Here is a 26315-nt window from a genome sequence, read left to right on the forward strand (position 1 = left end):
TCTGCCACGTACTTCATCCGCTTCTGAAACAGTGCAACAAAGGATACCCCCTCTGAAATTTTATTTGTAGCTTCACTGGATCATGAGGGAAATTCCCTTAATAAGGGATGCTTCTGAATCTTACTACTTGTTTCATTTTCTTCAGATCAGAAACTAAAGCACTTTCAATGCAAACAAAATCCTGGTGGTCTCTGCAAATCCTACCTGGCTGTCATTTAAAAAAACAACTGTTCTTATCAGGAGATAGTATTTTTTTACCTTTGGATTTGATTTGTAAAGTGGAATTAGGCTTACAAAAAGAGGCTCTGTGCAGGCAGATTAAAAAAAATGCCTACTTCAGTACTACCATCAGATAATGAGATCTTTCAGATTAGAAAGCCAATAGCAGTATGGGAGAAAAAGGCAACTGAAGTCGTCCATTATGTTCACTTTTCGAGACACTGGGCATTTAATTACAGTCACCTTGTGCCTAAGCCTGGTACCCGCAAACCTCACCGTGCTGTGGAGGTGTCGCACCTTGCTCTCGCCCTCACTCCGCTGAGGCCAAACCCTGCCAGTGACCTTTTTGCTTAAAAAAAAAAAAAAAATCCAAAAAAACCCCCTCAGACTTGGGGAATTTGGACCATTTTTGTCCTTGACACGGTCCGCAGGCGTCCGTGCCGGTGTTGGCACCGGGGGCTGCCGCCCGCCAGGTGCGGGGCAAAGGCGGCCGCGGCTCCGCCGCCCGCCAGGTGCCGCCGCCCCGCTCCCGCCCGCCGTGAGGCCGCGTTCTCTCAGAAGATGGCAGTCGCCGCCCGCCCCGGCGCCGGCCGCCCCCTCCCCTCCTCTCCTCGCCCGTCTTCCCGCCCGCCGTGAGCCGCGGAGCGGCCCCGCCCCGGCCCCTTCCCCTCGCGCAGGGCCGGGGCTCTCCCGCCCGCCCGCCCGCCCGCCCGCCGGCGGCAGCAGCAGCAGCAGCAGCAGCCGCAGCAGCCCCCACTGCCGCTCCTCCTCCGCCTCCAGCCCACCCCCCTCCTCCTCCTCCTCCTCCTTCCTCTTCCTCCGCCAACCCCACCCCTGGCCCCGGGCTGCCCCGGCCCGCGGGCTGCCGCGCCGCCAGGGCTCCCCGCCGGCTTCCCCCATCCCCACGCGCCGCGCACACCTCCTCCTTCTCCCTCCCTCCCTCCCTCCTTCCCCCCCTCCGCCCTCCTCCTGCTGACGTCTGGCTCTGCCCGGCTGAAAACTCGGTGCCGCGGCGGATGCGGCGGCTCTCGGGAGCGCGGCAGCGGCAGCAGCAGCGAAGATGGTGGCGGCTCCGTGCGCCCGGCGGCTGGCGCGGCGCTCCCGCTCGGCGCTGGTGGCGGCGCTCACCGTGCTGCTCCTGCAGACCCTCCTCGTCTGGAATTTCACCTCCCTCGACGCCGGCGAGGAGCAGCGCGGCGGCCGCGAGAAGCGAGACCGCGGCGGAGACCAGCGGGGGCAGCCGCAGCGCCGCGGACCCGCCGCCCCGCACGGCAAGGCGATGGTAGGCGGGGGAGCGGGAGCGCCCGGGCGTCTCTCGCCGTTCGGGCGGCGCGGGGGGCGCGGGGAGCTCGGGGCGAGCGAGGCGCGGTCGCCCCGGGGCTCGCGGTCCCCCCGCCCCGCGCGGAGCCTCCCGCAGGTGCCGCGGTGCGGGGCCGGTCCTGCCCCCGGTACGAGGGCCGGGATGCAAAGCCAGAAAATGCATCCGTGGGATCCTCTCTCGTCCCTGAGAGAGTGATCTCTCCTCTCGTCCCGTCGCCGGCGCTGCCCGCGGCGGGCATCCCCGAACTTCGCGGGAGAGCCGCCTGTCTCGCACCTTTATAGGGATTTGTTTTACTGCTACTTTTTTTTTCCACCCAGAAAACCGCACAAGCTCTGTTCTTTATTGCACGGCTCTAACAGGCCCGGAAGGTGACGGGCAGTGAAATGTAATGCAATCATTTTATCAACCGCTGACAACTCAGGGATACTGAAACTACACACACAGGATGGGGACTGTCTCTTACCACGTTCTTTTGCAAACTCCCCGGTTTTCATTCAAATGACTCGGGCCTGAAACCGCGAGGGATTGCAAATCTGGCCCTATTGCCAGTTGCATTTTTGAATTTTCTAATAGGCACTTGAAAAAGCAAATTAACAGTGTTCTTGGTCAGTTAATGCAAATCTCAGATATGTACCATCAGCACTAGTATTTTTCAGCTCTAGAGAAGCTTCCTTTGATTTTCATTTCATTTTTTTAGCAGTAGGCTTATATTAAATAAGTGCTGTCTCTCAGAGTATGCATGTTTATTTTTGTCTATTTCTGTATTTCTGTTTACGTCTTGAGAGAGAAAGCAAAAGCTTGGGGAGATGATTTACCCTGCTAAATGACTGTTGGTGTTTTGGCCACAGAAAGGCTGCAGAGAACTGTGCCCTGAACACACAAGTACTCTGTCAGTAACGTTTGGGACAACTTTTATGAAAGGTAGTACGTACCCATCCAGTGTGAGCAAATCCCGCTGTGCTTTCTAGAGGTGAAAATTAAAATTCTTGTTTACTGAATTCAGTTTTTATCTCTATGCATAATCTTATCTTGGTACTTGTCATTCTCATAAAGGTAGCTATTTAGGCTCCACTATTTTTCCTCCAGCACCCTGCCCTCTGCCTCTTTTCCTGTCTATCTGGTCTTTTATTCTTTCATCTTTCAGTCTTTTCCAGCTTTTTCCTTTCTTGGTCTCTCCACTGTGGGTTGTTGAGGTTGGTGGATGCTGGTACCTGGTCAGACAGGGGGCCGGGAGGTGGCAGGCTGCACCTGGGGCTCCAGCCCTGCTTCCCAGCTCCCCAGGCTTTCTAGGAAATGATCCTCTTCTGTGGGCTCCGGGGCAGTGTTGGAATGTGTAGTGTTAGCAGTTGTCCTACAAACGTCCTGGCACAGTGTCCGGTTTGTGCCCAGTGCGCTGGAACAAGCGCCGGGTTCGGGGCCCAGAGCTAATTGTTTCCGTGCTGCTGACACGCAGACGTAGAATATGATTATTTTGATGCTGGCAGTTCTGAATCACGCCTTTGTGCATACAGTTTTGATCAAAGACCTAAAGATGGAGCACTGGGGTTCTGAATAGAAAACATGTTTTAAAACACATGCTGAGTGCGCCTATTTTCCCCTTGTTATCTAAACAACTGGTACGGATCTCACTGGGCTGTGCCACAATGTCTGACTTTGGGAAGCAACAACTCTCAAGACAAGTGGCAGCATAATTGACAAAGTGTTTTGTCAAGAGGTGATTTGGCAATGCTTCTTCAAGATTACTTTATGGTACTTGTGGCTTTGCTTAACCTGCACCCTGGGAAGTGGCCGCCATCCTTAAAATTACTTTGTCAGAATACAAAACCTCACACTTAAGTATCCATTTATTGATTAAAATGTGTACTTGGTGGAAAAGCGATAAGGGAAATTGGGTTTGTGCAGATTTCTGCCTTAAAAACCTGGCAGCTGGCTTACATTGGTAGGTGAAGTTCCCAGGCACTCCTGACATGCAGATGTTGATTTATCTGACCCAGACTATGTTGCCTGCCTCTGAGGCAGGCCCAGTCTTGATTTCAGACTCAGTTCATGAGGAAAATCTGTGATCAATGGAATTGCACAATACATAATTGATGTGAAAGAAAATTTTCTTTTTTTCCCCTCTTGCTTTATTTCCACATTACAATGCAGTTTATGAAATACCCAAGCAAATTTATTATCCTTCTTAATCCAAGTTCCCCAAAGTTTGTGTATGTCAAATTGCTTTGCAACAGTTGGATAAGCTGGCTGGTGTGAATACTGTAGTTCCATTATATCCAAATATCTTTGGGTTAAGCGCATCTTAGGGGCCCTTCACCAAAAAAAAGTATTAATTTTAATGTGTCTTTGGTCTGTGAAGTGAGTGGTGTGTTTTAATGTATTCAGAGGAGTATATTTTTGAAAGGCTGCTAAATGTTTGTCTGTCATGTAGTACTTGATCATGTTTTTTCACTTGCCCCGCTAGCTACCTTTATAAGAGTGTTTATACTAAATAATTATACAAGCCAGATTTTGGACACTTTGCTGAAGGTAGTGCTTCTCAAACCTGTGTCTGAAAGTTGCCATATGAGGTTACAGCATTTTTATTTACTTTAGTTTTAATTTGTCTCTGCTCTATGTGCAAGACTGAAATGGGGGTACCTATTTTACTTTACTGAGTTGGACTTAAGTAGTGTGAGGATTTGGTAATTTGTGTCTATGGGAAAAGAAACATAGTCCTTTGAACCAGGTGCTTAAAGGGTATTTAGCTTTTTATTAAATGTTGTCAGATACGTGTAATAAGCAATATAATTTGGTAAATGAAATAACATGGTACCAATAGTAAAAGGGCTGCCCCTCCCGTACCTGTGTGTAATTGAATGGGAATTGCCAACTTGGCAGGAAGAAGCAATTTTGAATGGAGCTATTTTGCAACTGAAAACACTTACTGTGCTAGATCCCCTGGCCAGCTACATCTGGAGCTTTCATTAGTCATAAGCAGTTTCCTGCAGTTGTTCCATATTTAATTAAACCAGCTTATAGATAATTTTAAAGAAGTGTGAACTGTATCGTTAGCAGTGATTTCAGTGGGTACTTGCAACCATTTTTGCAGCTGCTCAGCACCCTTTGCACAAGCTTTATTCATGCAGCAAAACTCAAGCATCGAAAGGGTGGAAGAATTAAGCTGCCTTCTGAGAATGGGTTGATCTTTATGTGAGGGTCTTTGAAAAGTGTGCAACAGCTTTTTGCAAAAATACCATAAGCATAGGGCTCAGTCTCAGGCCTTTTTAATGCAGCCTGCTAGCCATGGTGGAAGGGGCTCGTGGATGTTGTGTGTTGGGAGCCCAAAGGGAAGAAAATGGGATGCAAATCCAATCCCCGCTTCAGGGTCGCTGGTGATGAGAGGGATGTGGCAGCAAAGCATCTGCTGTGGTCACATCTCGCGCCTGGCGTTCCACTGAGGGGCAGTTGTGTGTCGCAGGGATGCTCTCGTGTCACCCAGCTGTGGCCCCTGCCTCGGAGTTCAGCGTCGAAGGCCACGTCTGTGGGTACGTGCTGCTCCTTTGTGCCTCCTGGTACCGTTGGGTTTTCATTGCTGCCTGTTTTGCCATAAAGCAAAAATGCCAGTGCATTGTTACTGTGTCACTTGAGTGAAATACAGCTCTTGCCTGCTGGTGTGGGATCAAAGCGTTTCTTCAGTCTGAAGTTTTGTGTATTCATTGTAAAGAAATGGCGTGTTTCTTCCAGCATGAAGCTGACAAAGGAACCAAACGTATCGATAGCTCAAAATGTTCAGAACTGTAGAATGAAAAGAAAGTGTCATGCATTCAGGGACAGCGAGGAGCTTTAATTCCAAACAGAAGTTAAGCTAGGGAGGACAGTCCTGAGCATCACTAGTGCCTCTCCTCCTTATTTTTATTTCTGTAGAGGGAAATGTGGTGTTTCTTCTCCTGGGAATGCGGAGAGCGAGGCTGGGTCCTCCATGGGTTGATCAGCTGAATGTGCTCAAGTACATTATATTCTTTCTTGCTTCCTTCCTTGTCAACTCCTGGTCATGCACGCTGAGCTCCACCAGGTTAAAGGTGAAAGAAGTCAAAAGTGTACCTAACTGTGTACCTAAACTCTGTATTCCCTGTTGGTTACTGAAGCAAGGAAAGGCATCCAGTGGCTGCTACCCTACTCCACGCTAACAGTTTTAAAGCCTGTGATCAGTTGTTGTAACTAATGGCAAAGTAGCAGCAACTCTAATGCTGGAGAACACCGCAGGAATCATACAGCAAAGAAAACCCAGGAGTCTTTACTCCACTTTCTCGAAGTCCATCCATCAGTTCCTTCCCTCCGCCTTTTCAAAATGCTTCCCCAGACTAAGAATGGTGCAGAATTCACCTTGTATGTAATTCAAAAGCTTGAGGTTCTCTCAGGTTCTTTTGAAGTGTATTTGCCCCTGGAATGTTCAGATTCTGCCGGGGGATTCCCAGCACTGTTTTGCCAGAAACATGCACACAGCCTGAACCTACCCTCTGCTGAGGGTACCTAGTTAAACATCCTCCCCTCTAAGAAGCTTGTTGATGTAGACATGTGGCTTCAATAATTTCATCTCTGAACACAAGAAATGAGGGAAAATCGGTTTGCAGAAAAACTTTTGGACCTGAAAGGTGCAAAGGGGCTGAATATGAGCTGGTCATTTGCATGTTAAACTTCAGTCCAGTGGTGAATCAAGCTCTGGAAACTGAGTCTCACTTGTTTTAGTGCACTGGTCTCACTCAAACAGCTTAGTTAAGGTACCTTAGGTTGTGAATAAAATTAATAATGTCGAGCTATTGTGTGGCCAGAAATGATATATTTCTTAGAGAATGGGTCCATAGTAGTGACTTGACCATTAAGTACAGTTTTACTTGTTATCGGGAGCTTAATCATGCTGCACTACAGCTTCAATAACAGTTGAAAAGGAGAATGGAGACAACTAATCATTTTGTAATGGCAAAGGGGGGAGACAATACATCTGCAGCTGGAAGCTGGGTAATGATTTTTACAAAGTCACACTTAACAAGGCACACGTTAATAAAACAAACAAATCTTTTCTGTAAGAGAACTAATGTATGCATCATTTAAGAGGAGTATTAGAACCAGATAGATTGATGGTCTCCTGCAGCAGTTACCTCGTTAAGCATTTTCTCTGCAGGAGTGTGGGAAGGTGTTATACGAAACGGATCGAAAGTCTTTTTCAGGCCACTGGTGCGTTTTTTGTTGTGCCAGATTTTTATTCTTTAATGTATGATGGGATTTTGCAGATGTTCCCTTTGAAATAGAAGCCTTTTAATTTTTTAGCAAGAGAAGACCAGCTGTTGTACAGGAGATGTACAAATCCCATTTACTTCCTGTTAGCTATTGAAAAATGGGTACTTTTTGATGTAAAAGGCCCTCATTACCTGCCACATGTTTTGGCTGAATTCAGAAATATGTTTCCAAATATTTTTTCCCTTCATCATTGGAAGCCCGAGATCTGTGATACGGCATCTTATTAGTGCTTGCTGAAGGGACAGGAGTACAATGAAAGCATGAAGTGAACTTAATTTGTAGGAACAGTCAAATTATATAACCTCAAGGATTAATTTTAATCAAATATTTCCTGATTTTTCCTTACACTGTTAAAATTAGATCTGACACTTCACTGCAGCTTTTACAGTGACTCTTTAATTGGAATACAATGTCCTGTATTTTTTTCTCCTAATTTAGGCTGGTGGGATGTCTGATTTGAGCAGATGCAGGAGCATCCCTGTGCAGATACTTGCAGGGAACATGGGTTCTGGTGTGTATAACCGCTTGTGTTACTGGAGTTTGAGGAGTAGCACTTTCAAGTGTTTAATTCTGATTCTTAGGCTTGTAATGATAGGCCTTTGATACTGTTCCACAGAGCACATGCTGAACAGGAGACTGCTCTGTGGGAAGAGTGAAAGCAGAAGTCTTGATTGCCTTCTCTCATCAGTAACCCCTTGACATCTCTAGCAAAGCATTTAGAGCCACATAGCTAAAAGCCACATGTAGTTTTGGAGGTTTCAGTTATTGATGGTTCTCTTTGGTCTGATAATTGTTTTGATTTCTTTCCTCCAGAGGAGCCAAATCCTGGCAGGTCCCAACTTTATTTGTCCATTTCATGTTTGATGCTGGTGATTATGGGTGTCCCCTTTTGAATGAATCTCACCTGGGGTGCTAAATTTGGGCAGTCTAAGGCCTTCTAATAAATAGAGAGATATGAGGCAAACAGGAGGCAAGTCAGCTCTCCTGAGGTCTGGATATGTGCACAAGCACCGCTCCTCTGCACCGGCAGGGGAGGGGCCATGGCAGTGACACTCAGGGACCTGCCCTGCCATTGTAGGAATCCATTCCTTCACATGCCAGGTCTGGTGTTTCTCTTCCCCAGTCTGCAAAGTGTGCTTAATTAACTTCCCATCTTTGGTGGAAGTGGTGTGGGTTTGAGGTAATCAGTCCTTGGGAGGTCGCTGAGATCTTCAGCAACGACCAGGACCAGCTTGTCAGCTGCCATGCATTGGCATAGCTCCATTAAAGTCAGTACAGACCAGCTGAGGTTTCTGGACCCACAAATGTAATTATTGTTATAATAATAGCATCAAACAAGTAATCATTATTTTTACTCTCTCTTTTCATTTCGAAATGAGAAAATTATTTCCTCTTGGATCAGTGAAAGTAATTTACATTATGCACGATAATGGTCTACATGAAAATATAATTATTATTCATTTGCATGGCACCATCTGGGCACTAGAAGCTTTAGAGACACATGTGAGGAAAGGTCCCTGCCTTGAAGAGCTTACAGGCTGAATAGCAAGTATAGCTGCTAGTGCTTAACAAGAGTCACATGTGGAACTTCTGCAGTTTTACCATCAGGGACCTGTTCAGCACAGGACTTCCACAAACTCTTCTTCAGTGATTTCCACTCACTCATCAGAACTTCTCTGTGATTAGCACTGCACACCCTAAGGGTAGGTTGAGTCAAAGGATTGATTAGCATGGATGGATCAAGAAAGAATCTAGTAAGAGGCTAGTATTATAAATTGGCTGCCCAGGTTTTGGGCAAGTAAAGAATATTTCCGGGATTTACTGGGAAGCACAAAATGGTTTTGGTGCAGGAGATACAGGACTGAGATACAGGACTGAATACTTTACTGACTTTGAGTAAGGGCTAGAAGTGAAGAGACCAGGCCTTATAATTGTGTGGATATAAAACTTAAGCAACATGTAACATTACCTAAACTTATATATAGTGTAACCTTGCTGGGTACCGAAAGGGGCAGTGCAGGACAGTTAAATCATGTGACTTCTTATTTTTAGAGATGATTAGAGAATTCCTCCAAGGGATGAACTATTTATAACATGTCTATACTTTGCTTCTTTTCTTTTTTTTGGTGATGAAATTAAAACAATAAATGAATACCAGTTAATTAAAAAAGTTAGCTAAAAAAGATTTCACACTAGTGTGTGGTTGACTCTGAGGTCAGATCGTGAATACTTCCCACATATATTTTGTTTTCAATCTACTGTTCTGTTGCTGTTCTATTATTAGAGAGTAAGTGGGATGCTTATTTAAAACAACTCTACAAAGCTGAATGACACTGCAGACTTCAGTTTAACTTGGATTTGGTTGAATGAGTCACAGACAGTCATTTTTACTTCATGCTGCAGCCTTTGCCTGCCCTTCAGATGTACTTTTTGGTTCAGTTGTGTTGGTGGAATCTGGGTATTTTTCTTCGACCTAGTGTTATTCACTGACTTTTTGTCATGGTGAGTTTTAGATTTCATGCTCTCTGAATTTTTGAGAGGTCTCTCGTTTTGTTCTTAAAACTCAGCCTATTTGTAGGTAGTTTTGTTCTTTATAATTGCACTGTCTCTGATTCAGGAGGACACACAGTTCAGTTAAAACATCTTTGAATGAAAAAGCGGTTGAGGTTGTGACTGTATTGACTAAAGTCAAGCGAGTTCCCTGAAACTCCATCCAGCCCACTGACCCTTACTTGGAGAGGGACAGACAAACCTGAAAAATGACATTTCAGTGGGAAATTTTTGTCTCTTTAGAATTGTACAACCACATGTCATAGAGGCAAAGTAGAGACCACATCTCCCATGTTCTACCTGTAAGTTTAGCTGGATGAGAACTGGCCACACTTCAGGTGTTGCCCAGGGTCATTAGTTATTTAAACTGAGGAACTTTTCCCTCAGCGTGGCAGTGTAGCCGGAACTGTAACCAGCTAAATGACCATCTGCTAATTATGAAAATGTAAACTGGACTTCTCTGTAGAAATGGAGTGTTACCAGAGATCCGATTGGAGTCATCTTGAACAAGCACGTGAATAAAAAATAATCTCTTACCAAGCTTATGTTACCTGGTTGAAAAAATACTCGCATGAAAAATAGCAGCTTGTCTGCAGTGTCTACATTTGGGTAGCTGGAGATGAATCTAGGCACCTAATTATATTGACTTAGATGCTTATGGGCTTGCAACTTTCAATGGATGTGTGACACAGCTGTTTAAATATGTAAATATGAATTCAGGTGGCTACTTAGGGCATCTAAGTTCAGCAACTTGGCCTACAACATGTAAAACCCAAGCAAACAAGCAGAAGAGGAGTAAATGTAGTAAACAAAGCTGTTAGTGTGTATACACTAGTAGAGTAATAATACCTTGCACAGCTACTGTGCCTCAAATTGCTCACATTTTGGCATTCACTTGAATTGAGTTTAGTCACTCAGTTGCATAAATAGAAACTTGGAGGTGCTGCCTGCTAACAGTGAACATGCAGCAGTACCTCAGCAACGAACTGGCTTTTTGGCAGCTTTACAACAAAAGATATGCAAGTCTTCAGCGCAATATTTTGATAAGTCATTGGTTCTTTTTAAAATAATAATTATGGTGATAATTATAACTGCAGTTGGCTCTGACTGAGCTGCTGAGTTGGGGACGGCAGGAGGAGGATTATGAAATATTCTCATAAAGCCATCTGAATCCTGCTCTTTTAGCTCTGTGCACACAAATGAGGACGTTTGTGTCTGTAGTTCTGGCATGTCATGGCAGTGCCCATGTGCTGTTTGGGTGCCCATAGGAGATTCCTATGCAGTCTACCTCACAGGCAGATCATCATCCCTGTATTTGTGTTTCTAATAACAGAGATGTGGTCAAAATAGGGGATAGTGTTTTATAGCAGTACTGTGATAAAATGGTGTAATAAGCTCATGGCCATCTGGCTTTCTGTGGTCAGCTCTGTGACGTTTGCTGTGTCTGTGCCTTCATAGCAAGATCCTGTCATCTCATTCCCAAAGGCCCAGGTTAGGCACCACTAATATTGAAAACAAAGGGAATTTGGTAGGTTTTGCAGGTAGCACTGTAGCTATGATGACACTGTCCCGAGCCTTTCTAATCTAATTCAGTATTAAACATTTACACTGGCCAGGCTGCCACTGCATTGACCTCCTGTGCTAAGTGACTGCAAGTGATTAATGACTATTTATTAGGAAAAGATGGTCTCAAACCCGCTCACTTTACAGGCAGTGTAAACAGTGATTTCCTCTCCTCACCCCCAATCCCCAGTTATAAAATGTGATATTTTTTTCTCTTTTATTTCTTTTGAAGTTTTTTCTCCCTCCTGGATATCTGAGAAGAGCAAACTGCACTGGCCATTTCCTGCCCCTCTCGTGTGAAGCTGCAGTGGCCATCTAGAGTGTGAGTTTTGGGTGCTTGCTCCCCTCCATTAGGGCTTCAGTGAGATGCCTCATGGAACAGGCAGGAGGAGAGTTAGTGCAGGATAAGTTTGTGTATGAGGAAGAACAGAAAGGTCAGCTTAAGGCTCTGTGGGACTTCTGAGAGCATAACCAGTTTAAAAGCAGGGTAAGTCAAAATGTGTTTATCATGCTTTTAGAGGACAGGAACTTTCCAGAAGGGAATCTCATAACAAACGGTCATTTTAAAGAGGTAGTTGACACAGAAAGAGCCAGGTTTATTTGACAATTTAGGTAAGTTCCTGTAGCCTGGGAGTTCAGTTCTGAAGGTGCTGTGGGATCCATGGGTTTAAGCACATACTCCACACAGTAGAATTTGACTCAAAGGTATTTGATGTGACAGTTAAGTTGCAGAGTTTGTTTGCCTTTATACAACGAAATATATAAGTAAAAAGTGCTTTACTAGATTTCAGACAAGTTTGACAAAGTTTTCTAAGTGGTTTGGGTTTTGTCCATTTTAGTACCATCACCAGTCTGTCAGACTGAACAATGATCTCATGCTCTCAGAATGTTATCAGTAGGTTATTTTGTAGTTTAAGTCCTTCAGGAGATTTTCACTTTATAGTTGCGGTGATGTAAATTTACAATAATTCTCACATCAAGGACTCATGAGTGAATGTAATTATGGAGGGGGGGAAAAAGTGTCTTGCAGGTCAAATGGTTCTTTGAGGTTTCCATATTTGGACAGTGTGGACAGCTCAGCAACTGCTGGAGCATTTTGTTGCTTTTGAAGTGTCACTGTAATTTTGCAGCGAGTGTTCGGCAGTCACACACTGTCTTCCAGATGCTCTCTGTTTGTGGAGTGTGTGTCACTTGGAAGGGAGAAGTGAAAGGAAGCCCTTGAATTTCATACTGTCCTGGATTCAGCCTCTGGGTTGGGTTTCCAGTTTACTTACCAGACCTAGCCAGGCTTTGATCTAAATTCTGCCACCTAGACAAACCACTTCAGTGCTTTGAAGCCTTTGGTAGAGCAAGGTGCTATATGATTTGCTTGTTAGTAAATGTTTGTATTTTGTTCTTAGTTTTAGCATAGTCTCATGTATTAAATTCCTCCTCCTTCTTGAACAATTCACTCCTGTTTCTGGAGCTTTTGTCAGTGGTTGCAGAGGCTGGTTCAAGGTCTAGTTGGAAGCTGCTGGGAGTTATGGCATTGACTTCAGTAACTCAACTGGGACTGTCTTGGTTAGGAGGTGGATTAGTGTGCTCGAGGTCTCTGTTCCACACCTGGTAAATAGTAACTCCGTTATGGAACACTGTTTCTCCTTTGACTAAACTGGTGTGGTTTTGTTTTCCTTGCTGTCATTGCTAAGCTGCTTTCTTCCGAACTTGTAGCTGTCCAGTTTGAAAGAGTGTTTCCTGTTTGCTTAAAATAAACACTTCTGCAGCGTTTGCCTGTTTTACGCTGCCTGCAGACAGCAAAATGTGTCCCCAAGTGTTCAGATCTGTTGCTAGGGTTAGGATGGTAGTTTCATAGCAACAGGGAGGTGCCAAAGGTGTTTGAATCATCTCTTTAGTAGCGAGTTGGTGGTTTGGTGGTTTTTGCATTTCTCCCCTTCCTGTTTACAAGGGTAGAATGTGTTCAGGGCTCAGTTTTGCACTTATACAAACAGAGGCAGGAATACATACCTGTCTTCCACAGTGGTCATATATTTGTGAGTCTCAATCCCAATTAATATAAGCAAGAGTTGCCTAGTCTAGAATTTTCCAGACTGGCTGTTGTCTAGAAATATTCTGCTTTGCAGCATGTTTAAATGAGCCTAGGACTTGGCAAGTCATCCCTTCATCAAGTTCGTGCTCTTTTAGTAGCAGATTCTTTTAGAAAATCTTCACGTTTAGTGTTCGTTCAGACTTTGATCATTATCCTATGTAAGCATGATGTGTGAGAGATTTTTATACAGGACTGGGTTTGAGACACCTCTGCCAATTAAGTTTCATCATTTTCGGTGTGCTCAGGTGTTTGCTACAGGATGAAGATGTAAATGAGAAAGAGCTTGAGTAATACAGTACACTGAGAATAACCTGTGGTTCTTCTGAGCCACTGAGTGTTTTCACTAGGAGCTGGAGTGCAGACTTGAATGTAAAATGAGTCAAGAATAGTCTTATGAATATGATTGTGTTAGGGTTTTTTTTTTTAATACAGTCTTTGTATTTTCATTTAAGTTGTTAAAGTGAAAAGGGTCTTAAAAGAAATGTCGTTCTGTTGTCCCAAAGTGTTCCATGATAAAAAAAGGGAAAAAAAGGTAGTATTTCATAGCAACACTTCAGGTGGGTTTTATAAATATTATTTCTGTAAAACCTAAAAGTGATATAAATCTGTGATAGAAATTAAGCAGTAATTTAAAAGTTAAAAGAATTGTATATTATTTTGATTTTAATTTCTGTTCTGTGTCCTGAATGGAGATTACCCATGATAACAGTGATTGACGGTGCTGGACAGGTACAACTCGAGTTCCTGCATGTTTCTGTTAGCAGTGGTGGAATTATTAAATAATCTCTCTCCATTTTTAGTGTTTTTATGATTGCCAAAACTTATAATTCAGGATTTTTTTTTTTTTAAGGCCCTTCATACTCTGCTGGCCTTGTTTGGTCTCAGTAAAAGTTGTGCAATGTTAATAATTTCATCCCATGCTGAATTACTGAAGATGCTCATGAATTACTGAAGACTGCACTTGAGTTTTGCATTATGCATGGAAGTATTATGTTGATGGCAGGCGTGTTGAATCCATCTGTGTTGCATTATGCTTTACCTCTGATTCTCTCAATCAGCTCTTAAGAGGTCATCTGCTTCAGTAAGTGTATTACTGGTGGACTTCTTGGGCCAGATTTGAAAGGAATGGGTGGGGTTTCTGAATGGGTTCAAAATGCCTGCTTTGTATTCAAAATTCATTTGTATTCTGTGTTAGAATTTAATTTAAATTTATTGATCCCTACATAAGAAGATTTCCAAATTGCTCATAAGTGATTTTTCTGCCCGAGGTTCAGCCATCGTGAGGTTAAACTACAAACATTTATGTTGAAGGACTGTCTTGTATTCACATCAGCTTGTGCAGTGTGTCAGCTTGAGTGGTTGGTTTATGGTGTTTTTAACAGCTGGACTCGATGATCTTAGGGCCTCTTCCTACCTTGATGATGCTATGATTGTATGAGTCTAACTGATGAAAAATCAAACAAAACTCAGGGTCTAGAAGAAAGGTGCTGTGTCTAAGGCTGTGTGGCAGCACATGGATGTAGATTCAACTCCCAGCTTTACAGAACGCTGCTTGTGTGGCCTTCTCATGGAGGAGGAAAATACAGGGCTGGTTGTCTCTGCTTCCCATTAGTCAAACAGAAGCACTAAGTCACTGGATATGGGCCTGGTTTGTGTGCACCACTTCCTGGCAGACTACAAATGCACCTATTGAAGCTGCACTGAGAGGCCACATTTGCCAAACAGCCTGGTCTGTTTGTTGTTTGGAGTTGTTTGTTTTTTTTACAAGAGGGTGACTATCCTGGATAGACCAGTCAACCATAGGAGTTTGAAGGTTTAAGGGGCATTCATAACTTGACAAGTGACTCACTTGGGAATACAGAAGAGAAGGTGTATTTGAAGCAAAGCATAAGTGGTTTTTTGCCACAATATCTCTTGAGGATTACCATGACTAAGAAGATGGTATAAATGTACTTTGCTGTGACAAATTCTTATTCCAATACCAGGGCAAAAAATGGTTGTTGCATACAGCTCTGTGCTTTGGGTGTGTGCCCAGCATCACCCCCACAGGGTTCCCAGAATCACACAAGTTCTTCTCTTTGTTTCAGTTTCAGAGTCTTGACTTTGAGCCAGAACTAAAACTGATGGTTGACAAAACAGTTGCCAGCCCTTAACCTACCCAGGTGGGTTGTGCAGGCATCTTTCCTGTGACAAGAAAAGAGACCCTCCTGCTTGGGCTGTCTGATAGACCCTGATTTGTTGGGATGGATGGTCCAGGTCTGGACAGTGATGGCAACCGCTTGTTGGTTAGATCTTGTTACCAGTGCTATGGGCTTGGGTTGTGCCTAGCTTGCTTTTCAGTGGTTGTTTCTGTTTTGGAGCAGTTGGTGGTAGGGAGCCCATTTTATCTTCTTTCTGCTACATCTGTAATTGGGATCATTTTTCTGTGAGCTGCACACTTCTGTGGCCTAAAACCTGTGCTCTGGGGTAAGTCAGTGAAAGGTGACATTTCCCACAGCCCAGCATTCACCTGCCAGTAGTGGAAGCAGCTTGTGCTGCTTCACTCCTGTGCATTTTATTTTTAAGGATTCAGCACTGATATTTATGAAATCCTTTGCTTTGCACATGTCAACATAAATAAGAATATCTTCTGAACGTACCTGGTTGCAAGCCTAGTATTTCTTGTAGGATTACCAATCTCCTTAAGTAGTCCTTCTGTGTGTGTGTGTATGTAGGGGAGAAAAAACAAACCCAAAAACCTTTGGCCATTCCAGCACTAAGTCCTCAAGAAGAAGCTTTTCTGTTATCCCTAATGCTCTAAAGCTTGCTGAATAAACAAAATGAACACAGATGTTTCCTCACTGGTGATACACTTCATAAGCAGACACTACTTAAGGCATTGCTCAGCTGCAACTTAAACTTCTGTGGGCAGGAATCTGTTGACCAAACAATTCAGTCTTACTCAAGGAAACTTCCTGTGGAGTTGAACAGGCTTGCTGAGTAATACTTTTTGTGTTAGCAGTTTATTAACCACTTAATGAGTTACTCAAACGTGTTTAAATTAGCCAAAAAGCTTTTTTCTTGCCACAAGGAAATGCTGTGAGGATGCTGCAATATGCTGCTGAGGCTGAGTCCTGTTCTTGGAAGAATGACCATGTGAACAGGCATTTATCTGCCTGCAGTTCTGGGGAGCAGTTATGTGGCTCACAGTTGAGTAAAAACAAAATCAAAATCAGAAACCTGTACAGAAACCCTTTACAGGTGTTTTAATTCTGGCTAAACTGTGGTTATACCAATTTTAACAATTTTGTAAGAAAACTTCTTCATACAAGGAAAGAAGAATAACTAAGAATTGTTTGCAACCTGTGTTTAGTAACAAAGCAACTCTTTGCTACTACACTGATCAGGCTGCCTCCCTGCCTATTCATTTCTGCAATTATTTTCCTTTTTTAGGCAATTTTTTCCTGAGTTTAAGATCTTCAGGCTTATAGACCAGGGTTTGACAATGTAGGTGGGAAGGGGAAGCCAGAAAAATGTGTAATTCTTCAGTGAAGCTGCACCACAACAGTGGATGTGCCCTGGGAGCAGAGGGTGCTTCCAGGATGCCCTGATCTTAGACAGCTTTCACAGTTTGCCTACAGATGAGATAATGGTTTGTAGAGTAGAGCAGGGCTATGTTAAGTCTTTAAGTCAAGCTTGAGGAATCTGATCACTTAGACCCTGCCTGTCACTACAGATATTGTATTTGAAAAAAATAAAAAAGAAAGACTTGTATGTATGTGCAAGGACTTATGTTTTAATAATTATTTCAGATTGTGTTTTGTGGATTTTTAGAGGTATCAGTTGCTACTGGAAGGAAGGTGACTTTAGTCACTTAGTTCATGAGAAGTTAGAAACAACCTGTGTAGGATGAAAGTATCTTAGAACTGCTTATTTCTCTTACTACTCTGTTAACTCCTGACTCTTTTTGGGAACTGTTGTTGCACTTATCTCCAAATCCCTTTTTATTGAAAACGTACTCCTTTATTCCCGCATCAGGCTGAGCTTGCTCTTGCTGCTGCTTCTGTTGGCCCAAGGCAGGGACACGTGGAAGTGTTCAGTGTTCGATTGCTGAGCGGTGCCGTGGCCGCTTCCCAGGGCCCACATGTGCGACCCATTGTACCAGGATGTCCAGCAGTGAGCCAGAGCTGTGCCAGCCATCCTGCAGGCTTCAGCCACCCCTCGGCCCACACAACGTCTGATTCACCTGCGTCTCGTCGTCGCTGGTGCAGAGACAACTCATCTCTGCTGCAGAGATGAACCTTCTGTTTGGATTCTCCCTCAGAGCACCATGGAAACTTGGTTTCATGTCCATGTCTGTGGTCCCTTTCAGCTGGCACCTTTCTTCTTTCTAAAGATCAGATATTTGTGTTCTCCCTGTCATTTTTTATTCTTACTGATGTGTATCTCTAGTTCTGTTCCTCCCTCCTTTTTCTGAACAAAGATCATTCAGTGTTTCTGAGCATTTTGTCCCCTTTTTGCAGACATAGGCCAACTTTGATCAATACCAAAAGCAAACGGTTGTAGAAATTCACATTATGCACTTGCATGCTCTGTAGAGTGTCTTTGTAGCTGGTACTTAGCATATTGCCTCTGGAAATGTGATTCTGGCATGTAGCTTTTATTTGTGCAGCAAGGGACCCTGGCAAATGCTTCATGTTTGATGTGAACTCACAGCTCTTTTAGATATTGAATAATATAAATAAGGAGTTACCAACAAGTGAAAGTGGTGGCAAAATAAGTGAAGGTGTGGGTTTAAACCTTGGAAGTTTGTGATACTAAGTCTTTATGTGGGCACTTGTAGGGTGCTGTTCTGTGGGTGTACCTGATCCCCCCCAAAGCTGGTGGAGTTTTACTATGATATAGTTACTGTGGGCTAATGACCCAAGTCCTGAGTATATGACTTTGTGCTGGTTATGACTGGGGTAGAATTAATTTTCTCCATAGAAAATGGGGCTATGTCTTGGATTTGTGCTGGAAAGTGTTGATAATGCAGAGATGTTTTGGTAGTGGAGTTCAGGCTTCAGGTGAAGTGCTGTTCTTGGATATGTGTGTGTGTGATTCATCCATGTCACTGTGCAGGAGCTTTACCTAATGTTAATGTTTCTGTTAGCTTGGCTCAAGGACACTGTGCTTGATATTTCCAATTTCTACCTTTTCAAGATCATTTATGAGTTGAATTAAAACGAGAATGCCCGCTATCCTTTAATATGTAGCATCCAGTGGGGATTCTAAATTCCTCTGAAGCTGGTGGAAAAATTTTCAATTACTTTGGAGGAGTTAAGATTTCACCTTAAGGCTTGCTTGCTCCAGCATTTGTCCTTTTGAGTTTTAAATGCTTGGCACAGCTGTAAGACCTGAAATATTTAGCAGTGATCGGTAGTGACTGACTGCAGTCAGAGTCACCCGGAGCTTTTCACCAAGTTGACATTTTGTTTTCTAAGCTCAGGTTGATATTTCCTTTAACATTTCTTACTCAATATCAAGTTCAGTTTTGGTTCACATTGCCAGGGAGGCAATACAAACTCTGCCCTTAGCTACAGCAGTGTGCTGTGACATTTATACGACGGCAGATGCGTGAACATCCTGAGCTAATGTTTAGGGCTCTTTTGCCAATGCAAAGCATTTAAGGATTTTTCTCCCTGCTTATGAAATGCACTTGTCCCAAATGTGGAATGAACAAATACATGTAGAATACATGTTTTTCCCTGTGCCCTATTTATTAATGAATCAACCAGCCTTATATACATATATATGTGTTTATATGCATATGTGTATGGAGGAGGAGATTTCTTGCAGAGTGGAAGTCAGATCAAAGGGTTGATGCTGTCCTTGTAAGGCAGTAGTGTGTCAGCCCATCCCAGGACTTTGATGCTGCATAAAGCAGCTTTAGACTCCCTGTGAACACTGTTTTGTTGCATGGAGGAAGACAGTGACACTACATCTGTGGAGAGTGAATCTCGAGGAAAAAGAACTTTAACAGGTGACAAGGTGAAATTTGTATTTGTACACAGCTCAGGTGTTTGGAGAGCATAGACTGTGCAGAGTAGTGCTGCTGTGGCAAACCAGCTTTTTGATTCTTAACAAAATTGTTACTGTTGGTCTCTTGCAGCACATCCAAAAGCTCTTGTCACATTTGATTTCAGCTTAAAGCTGTGTAAAGCCTTCAGGTTTTCTTTAAAGGAACTTTAGTTGAGAAGTCATGTCTGTCTGCTACTTTCATTTTTTTTTCCTTGTGGTAACTTTTCTTCTTGGTAATTGAAACAAAAACTGCCCACTAAGTTTTGTTTCATGTTTGCTACATTACAAAGAACATCCTTGGCACAAATTTTATATATATATAGCTGGAACAGAAAGCACAATGAAGTAGAGATTTGGAAAGGAAAGTAGTCTGTCTTTATCTAAAATAAATGTTGATAATCTGGTGACCTTTTTAACAGCACAGGAGTGTGATATCTTGTATTTATTTGCAGTCTCCTTGTTTATATAGGTCGTCAGTGGGATCCTACCCGTCTCTTGCCAGTTTCTGTATTTCCCCCCCCCCAGTGTTTCTGTGTGTGTCATCAGGAGTTTGGAGCATAAACAGTGCAGTTTCTGCAAAGGAAAGTGAACTCTTGCTAATCTGCTAGAGGTTATCAGCAATATAGATGATAAAGAGTTGAGGAATTGTGAGTCTGGAATATAGTAATGAACAATTCCATTCTGGAGCTGTTGACAGGACACTGCTGGAGAAAGTTGTCAGACAGTGAGGAGCAGCACCCTGCCATGATTGGACATTGCCTGAAAGATTTTAATAACTATTAAAAGTATCCATTTTTATTGTTGCAAAACATATGTCGAGGGCTTTCTCTGAGATTCAGAAACCTGGAGTAAGTTTGGTAGTGCTTCTGTGCATCACCAAGATGATAACTTCTTTTAAAAGCTGTATTAAAAGTCACTTTGTCAAATAAACAGCTGATCCTCCTTTCTTGGCCTGCTTTTTTCCCTCTGCTTTTAAGAGTATTTTCCCTGTACATATGAGTTGTTTCTCAGAACCAGACAGGGTGTGTCATCATGAAGAAGAGATTGAGCATCTTCTTGGTAAGGGCTGATTGGAGCATCTTATGGTTGAGGATACCTGGCAGTTGACAGAACTTTGTAACCTCAGCTGAGGAAATGACAAATCAGAAGTACCAGGAGGGATGTGATGCCAGTTAAAACTGTGCAGGAGCTGATGCACAAAGTAACCCTTACTTGGTTTTTATGCACCTGGATTTCCAGTTTCCTGTTGGCATCTTTCTAGCTTGAAAAAATTGAAAGGACAGATATGACAACAAAATGTAACATACAATGACCTCAGAAGCTTCTCTTAGAAAGTAAACTGTGTTTGCAGTTAGAAAAGCATGTTATTTAATGCTCTAAATTAAGACCTGTAGTAAATTTGGAGAAATAAAAGATGACATAGCAAGCGAGGTGCTGACCTTGTTAGTTTTTCTTTGTCATCTGGCAGTTTTTCATAAACTACCACTGTATTCATTATTCACTATTTAAATTAGTTTTTGCTGCCACATTTCAGTTGATAATGCTGTCTTTAGAATTTTAAACCATATTTAAAGCATATCTTAAGGTAAGAATATATAATGAATCAATCACTATGGAAGATAAAGCAGCCAAAGGTGGATAAATTAATACTATGTGAAGACTCTCTAGTTTTATAATTTCAAATTAATTCATGGCTTGAATTATTTTTTGATTACTAAAGCATTGAAAATTTACTAAACCTTGAATTTCTGAGTTCTAGCAATACTTTCAAATTAATGTTACAAGTTGCAGTTCAGGCCCTCTAGTGAAGTTATCCAACATCTCTGCAGTAACTTTATCTTGGTTAAATTAAATATAGAGTGATCTTTGTGCTTGATTCCTGTGGAGAAGTGACCTTAAGCCTTGTGAGGCAGACTACATACTGATGACTTTTGTCCTGCACAGTGCAAGAGTAGCTTCTCTCATTGTCCTGTATCTCCTCCTGAGTTCAGAGGACGTTACAGTTTATTACTGGGATTGGGAGAAAGGATCAGAGGATGCTGGGAGACCTCTTGACTCTGCAGGGGTAATACCGGATACAAGGGGACAGAACTCCTAAGTTTTACTCTTGCTGACCTTTTTTTGTGGCCTTTGCTGGCTTCTGTGCCTCATTTTCTTTCTGGATTGAGTCTTTTGTCTCTATGGATCTTGTAAGTTGTCTTTGAAGCAGGAATGTTACTTTACTATATGTTTAGGCAGAGAGGCCCCCACTCACAGTGGGGTTATTCAGAGGCTTTTGTGTCACATGTAATGGTTGGTCTGTATTGTGAAAAAGGCAAAGCAAACAAGCCAAGAGAGGGGAGTGTGCTTCTGATTTGAAGGCAGGTTTGTGCATAAATATTGGTTCGACTTCAGGAAACTGAAGTGTGTTACAAAAGAAATGTTTAGCTGTAGCTTTCCACATATTTCATTTTTTCATTTTTTTCCTCTTCCTCCCTGCATCTCAATGGTCCAGGAAAATGCCTCTTCCAAATTAGTATTTTGTTATTTTAACACACATAATTGGTCCTAGGACTTCTGTAAAGCTAACATCAATCTGCTTTCCTTCTATTTGAACCTTTTGGATTTGACTGCAAGACTCTTAGAATTTTATTGTTGTCTTCTGAAATTGTGCTTTATGGGGCTAACCTTTACATTCCTCCACCAGTTTCTCCTCAGAGCTCTGTGTTACTCTATTTGCATCCATCTTTGTAGAAATATTCTACAATATACTATTTACTAGGAGTTTTGGTTCATTTAGCACTTCTTGTGTCCCAGCAGATTGATTTACAGACATTGACTGGTACATGTTGCTGTTTGCTGCTTTCAGAAATGCAGTGATGTTAGGAACTGTGCAGCATTTCATTGCCTAACTATGGTAGTTAAACCAATCCTTGAACTGCAGGGATGGTAAACCTTTTAAAAATTGAATAAGCCTCTAGCTTATTACTCCGTGAGAAAATAAATGACTTCTTTGTAACATTTGCTGCTGAGATGTTCCTCCTTTAGCTTTCTGATTATTCATAAGCTTGTCAAACTTCTGCCATTGTCATTTATCCTTTTGTTTTAAATATCTCATAAGTTATGATAGATTTGCCAGATTTTCCTAGTTTGGAAGAGAACAAGTTTGAGAGCCCTGAAACAGTTGCTACAATACCAGCCCCTGAGAATTGCTGGGGTTTTGAATACAGATTCAAATAAAAATGGGTTTGGAACATTAATTTTCTGTTAAAAGCTGTTACATAAAATTCTCAGGGATCTCACATAAATGTTTAATTCCTACAAACAAAGCCCCAAGTAGATGCTTTATCTGACTCATTCAAAGTTAAAAAAAGAATTAGTGCTTTCTTTGGAGGGAACCTGCAGGAGTTTGGAAAGTCGCTCTGTTAATGTGATTGATTTTTACGTCAAGGATAAATTTTTCCTTCAGCACCCAAGTGCAAAGGTTCACATGCCTGCATGGAATAACTAATAAGTGTGTTTGATTTCAAAGTCTTCAGGAGGCAAAGGAGCAGAGCGTTTCTGTACAAAAATGCCTGTTTTTTTCCTCTGGAGAGCAAGAGGCCTGGTGTGGACTCTGTCAGGGAGAAACTTCTATTAGTCTGTGTTTCAAGATCATGTCAAATGGATTTCTGTGGATGGAGCTGTGCAGCTTTTCCTCCCCTGGGGACTCTGGATGCTGTGATTTGATCTGCATTTGGACATTTTTTTGCAGGCGCTGCTTGGGACGTGACACTTCAGTCGTCGTGTAAAATCACAATATTAATGTTGGTTCATTTGCAGCGTGTCAGAAAAACCCCCAGCACTGTGAAAATTGTGTCATGGCAAAGCCCAGCAATGCAGAAGGGTGGTGGAGAGCCCATCAGTATTCCACCTGCGTGGACCTGCCTTGGGCAGCCCATGCTAATGGGCTCTGAATAAGCCCAACTGCAGCCACCATGGGATGGGGAGTTCCAGCAGCAAGTGCCTCGCTCCACTCAGGCGGGGTCAGGAGGCAGCTTAGCCTGACATCCATCAGCAGCAGCTCTGCAGGGACAGCGGCTGAAGCAGGGGGGTGTTCTTGGAGCATGTGCTTGCAGGGAAAAAGGGGCATTTAACAGTGTTTGATGTTCATGTGTGTGAGCAGAGAGAGCAGAAGCTTTAAAAAAATTAATAGATTTGGGGGTTTTTCTTTCCAAATATTCTAGGCATAATAAATGGAAAAATAAATTAACTGGCTTTTGATGAGTACGTGATTAGCCTCTGTTTCCATCCGTGTCTGTGTATTTTTGGAACATCTTAGTTTTGCCAGTCTCATCTGAGGTGAACAGGTTATACATCTGCATGCCTACAGATTTTATTTGTACTCTCCTGCACAGGTACTCTGGTCATCATTGCAAGCAGTTTCTGGGTTAGAGTGATTAGTTGTTACAGGCTATCATTGTGTTGGAGTTGATTTCTCAGTTGAAGCAGGCTTGTATGCAAGGTGATCATCCAGATCCCCAAATTAGGATGTACTATTCTTGCTCCTTACTGTGGTGTTTGGAAATACTTTCAGTGTTGCTTGCCTGCTTAAAATCTCTATTTCACACTGCATGGATTAGTGTAACAGAAGCCTTCCATTGTGCTACTTAGGTAACAAGAAGACAAACGCTTAAATGTGAGTAAATGACAATGCAGGAGTTTTATGGGGTGTAGGGGAGCTGTTCTGTGCTGGAACATTGCTGTTTCACCTGCCTGTTGAGAAAAGGATGGTTTTCTCATGCAGTTTTTCACTGCACATCTAATATATGCATGGCTTAAAGTCTTGTGCAAAGGGATTTTAAATGTTATGCAGAGGATTCCCTGAGGAAGTTTACGACAAACAAAGCAGCAATATAGGTTATTGCGTGTTCATTAGGTGTTTGTAGGTCTCTTTTTTAAAAGGAATTTAGACATGTCATACAGTGCAGACTTTGAAATTCTAATCTTTTGGATGAGGTAGCAGAGGTATCTTTAATGGAAACAGTGTCAGGTACTGCTGGAACTACGGGTTTCCCAGTGCTTGAAATGATTGATGGAAGGAGACGAGCAGAAAAGCAAACAGCAGAGGATTATGTTTCAAGGCAGAGCTTAAGCTTTTGGGAAGAGTAAGATTTTATTTTTTCTGAAGTGCCTGTCATGGAGATGATGTTACTGTTGGGTACTTCAGTACACTCTGCCAGCCCCTGCAAAACACATAGATGCTCAAGAAGATGAGCTCACATCTGTGCTTCCTGTAAAAACCCTTCTCAGCTTCCCACTTTTAAACTTCCTATCTTATGTCATATCTCTACCCCTCCCTCCCTTTTCCTGGGTGTTATCACTGTTCCTCATCTTCTAACCACTCCTGGTTTTAGTTTTTCATTCTCCCCTGTCAGTCCTGGCAGTGTGTGCTGTACCCTCACTGCAGCGCTTCCTCTTCAGGGTTTCTGTGAGGAGCCTCAGCCCAGCTTTTGCTGGGTGCTCATGGCAACCTGTGCCACGGCTGAGCCAGTTCCTGTTTGCTCTGAGTGCTGCACAGTGCCCACAAAGTGTCACAGCTATGGAGCCACCTCGTGCCATCTTCTGTTGAGGGGCAAAACTTGGCCCAGCAGCACACCCAGGAGAGTTAAGGGATAACGTGTCAGGCCGGTTACTGTCAAGGACCCCTGAAAGGTGACTCTCAAAAAGTCTCGCTGCTTCCTTTCAGAGGGACAAAGTTTTCTGTGGGGAAGTTTCCTAATGTTTGTTGGCAAATAGAGTGAATTCTTGAAACCATAAGACTTGCATAAAGTAACTGCCTCTATTTTCAGGGGTAGTAAAAATCAGCCTTAATCTATGTCTCGGCCAACATCTTGTATAAGGAATTTAACATAAAGACTGGACAGTCAGTGTAGAATATATGACTTTTTATTTATTTATTTATTAACAGACAAGTTGACACTGGAAAAGGCTGTTTCACTGATAATAGCACTCCTTAATGTGTGAAAACTCAAGGTTTTAAAGAACTAGAGACCAGCAGAGGCACTACTGCATTGCCACTCTCCTAGCATTGTTTTCATCTTCCATTCTATCCAATCACTTACAATATAATCTGAATATATGCTACTGGGTAATGACTATACATGTGTAATGTGTGCATTAGATGGAGTCAAATTTTTTATGTCCTGAAAGTGAAAGCATGGAAAACATTTAAGAAATTTTGTCTAGAATTTTTATAGAATTAAATATAAATTTTTCAACTTCTGTTTGATGTTAAGAATTACTGTTAATTTCAAAGCATCAGACTTGATTTGTGCTGGAAGACTCATTTTCTGTCCACGTCTGCAAACAATAGTTGAGCAGATACATACTTGACTCTAACAGTAGTGTCTGGAGTTTTATTTTATTAGTTTACTGTGTGGAAAGGTGTAAGACAATGTCTGTGTTTTTACCAAATGGAAAGAATTTCATCAGGAAATGTCTCCGCTCCAAATGCATCCAGGTTTTCTTTACTGCAATCAATACGGTTATTCATGGATTTCTGCTCCCAGCTCTCTCGTGGCTATATTTAACATATGTCATTGTAGGAGGCTACATCGTTTTAAGAAAGTTGTTCTTGTACAGATGTGTGCTGCAGTGAGGCCAGGGCTGTCATACAGCCAGAGAGCTGGGTAAATCTGTCTCCCACTCCTGTAAACACGAGCAGGGTTGCTGTGTGTGTTGGGTTTTGCTGGTGGCTGATGCCTGTTTTACATTCCTGTAGTGGCTGAAGCCAGCTCAGCAGATCATCCGTGGTGTGGGTTCAGCAGCCTCACAGCTTTGCATAAGTAATTGCTCAGATAATCTACACAGTTTGTGTAGTGCTGGAAACAATTTGCTTTTGCTGATGATGACGCCTTAGATATCTGCTTGTCGTGATGACATATCCTCTGTTGACAGGATAGATTTATTTTATTTTTCATGAATTCTTCTGGAATGAAGTGACTGTTTAATTTTCAGTAAATATTTTCTTTTGAAGGTCAGTGGTTACACAGACACAGTTAGGAGCATCTCCACTGTTTTTGTTGACAGGGATGAACCAACGTTACATTGTGAGAAGCAAATAGAATATTTTATTTTATTTTTTCTCTCACTCATCTGTTGTGTCCCGTTGATTTTCTGTTGAAATGTGATGCTAGGCAGTAAAGATATGAGATTTAAAGCAAAGACTGCTCTCAAGATGAGTTTTGGGATTTTTGGGGTATGTATGTAGAACCCACTTCTTATGGATGCAACTACCCACAG

The 26315-nt window shown here is 42.6% G+C and overlaps 1 protein-coding gene across 4 annotated transcripts in view; it reads left to right on the forward strand.

The window, feature by feature from the left end:
* Positions 1–997: 997 nt before the first annotated feature.
* Positions 998–26315, forward strand: part of XYLT1 (xylosyltransferase 1) — a 173130-nt gene continuing 147812 nt past the window's right edge. Inside the window, exon 1 of one of the 4 annotated variants that reach the window (XM_064672903.1) lies at positions 998–1501. In XM_064672903.1, the coding sequence (XP_064528973.1) occupies positions 1280–1501 (222 nt within the window). In that variant the 5' untranslated portion in view covers positions 998–1279. The remainder of the gene's footprint in view (positions 1502–26315) is intronic. The other 3 variants (XM_064672906.1, XM_064672902.1, XM_064672905.1) reach the window with 3 other exon arrangements.

Source organism: Pseudopipra pipra, chromosome 16 (genome assembly GCF_036250125.1).
Source record: "Pseudopipra pipra isolate bDixPip1 chromosome 16, bDixPip1.hap1, whole genome shotgun sequence".
NCBI classification, from domain to species: Eukaryota; Metazoa; Chordata; class Aves; order Passeriformes; family Pipridae; genus Pseudopipra; species Pseudopipra pipra.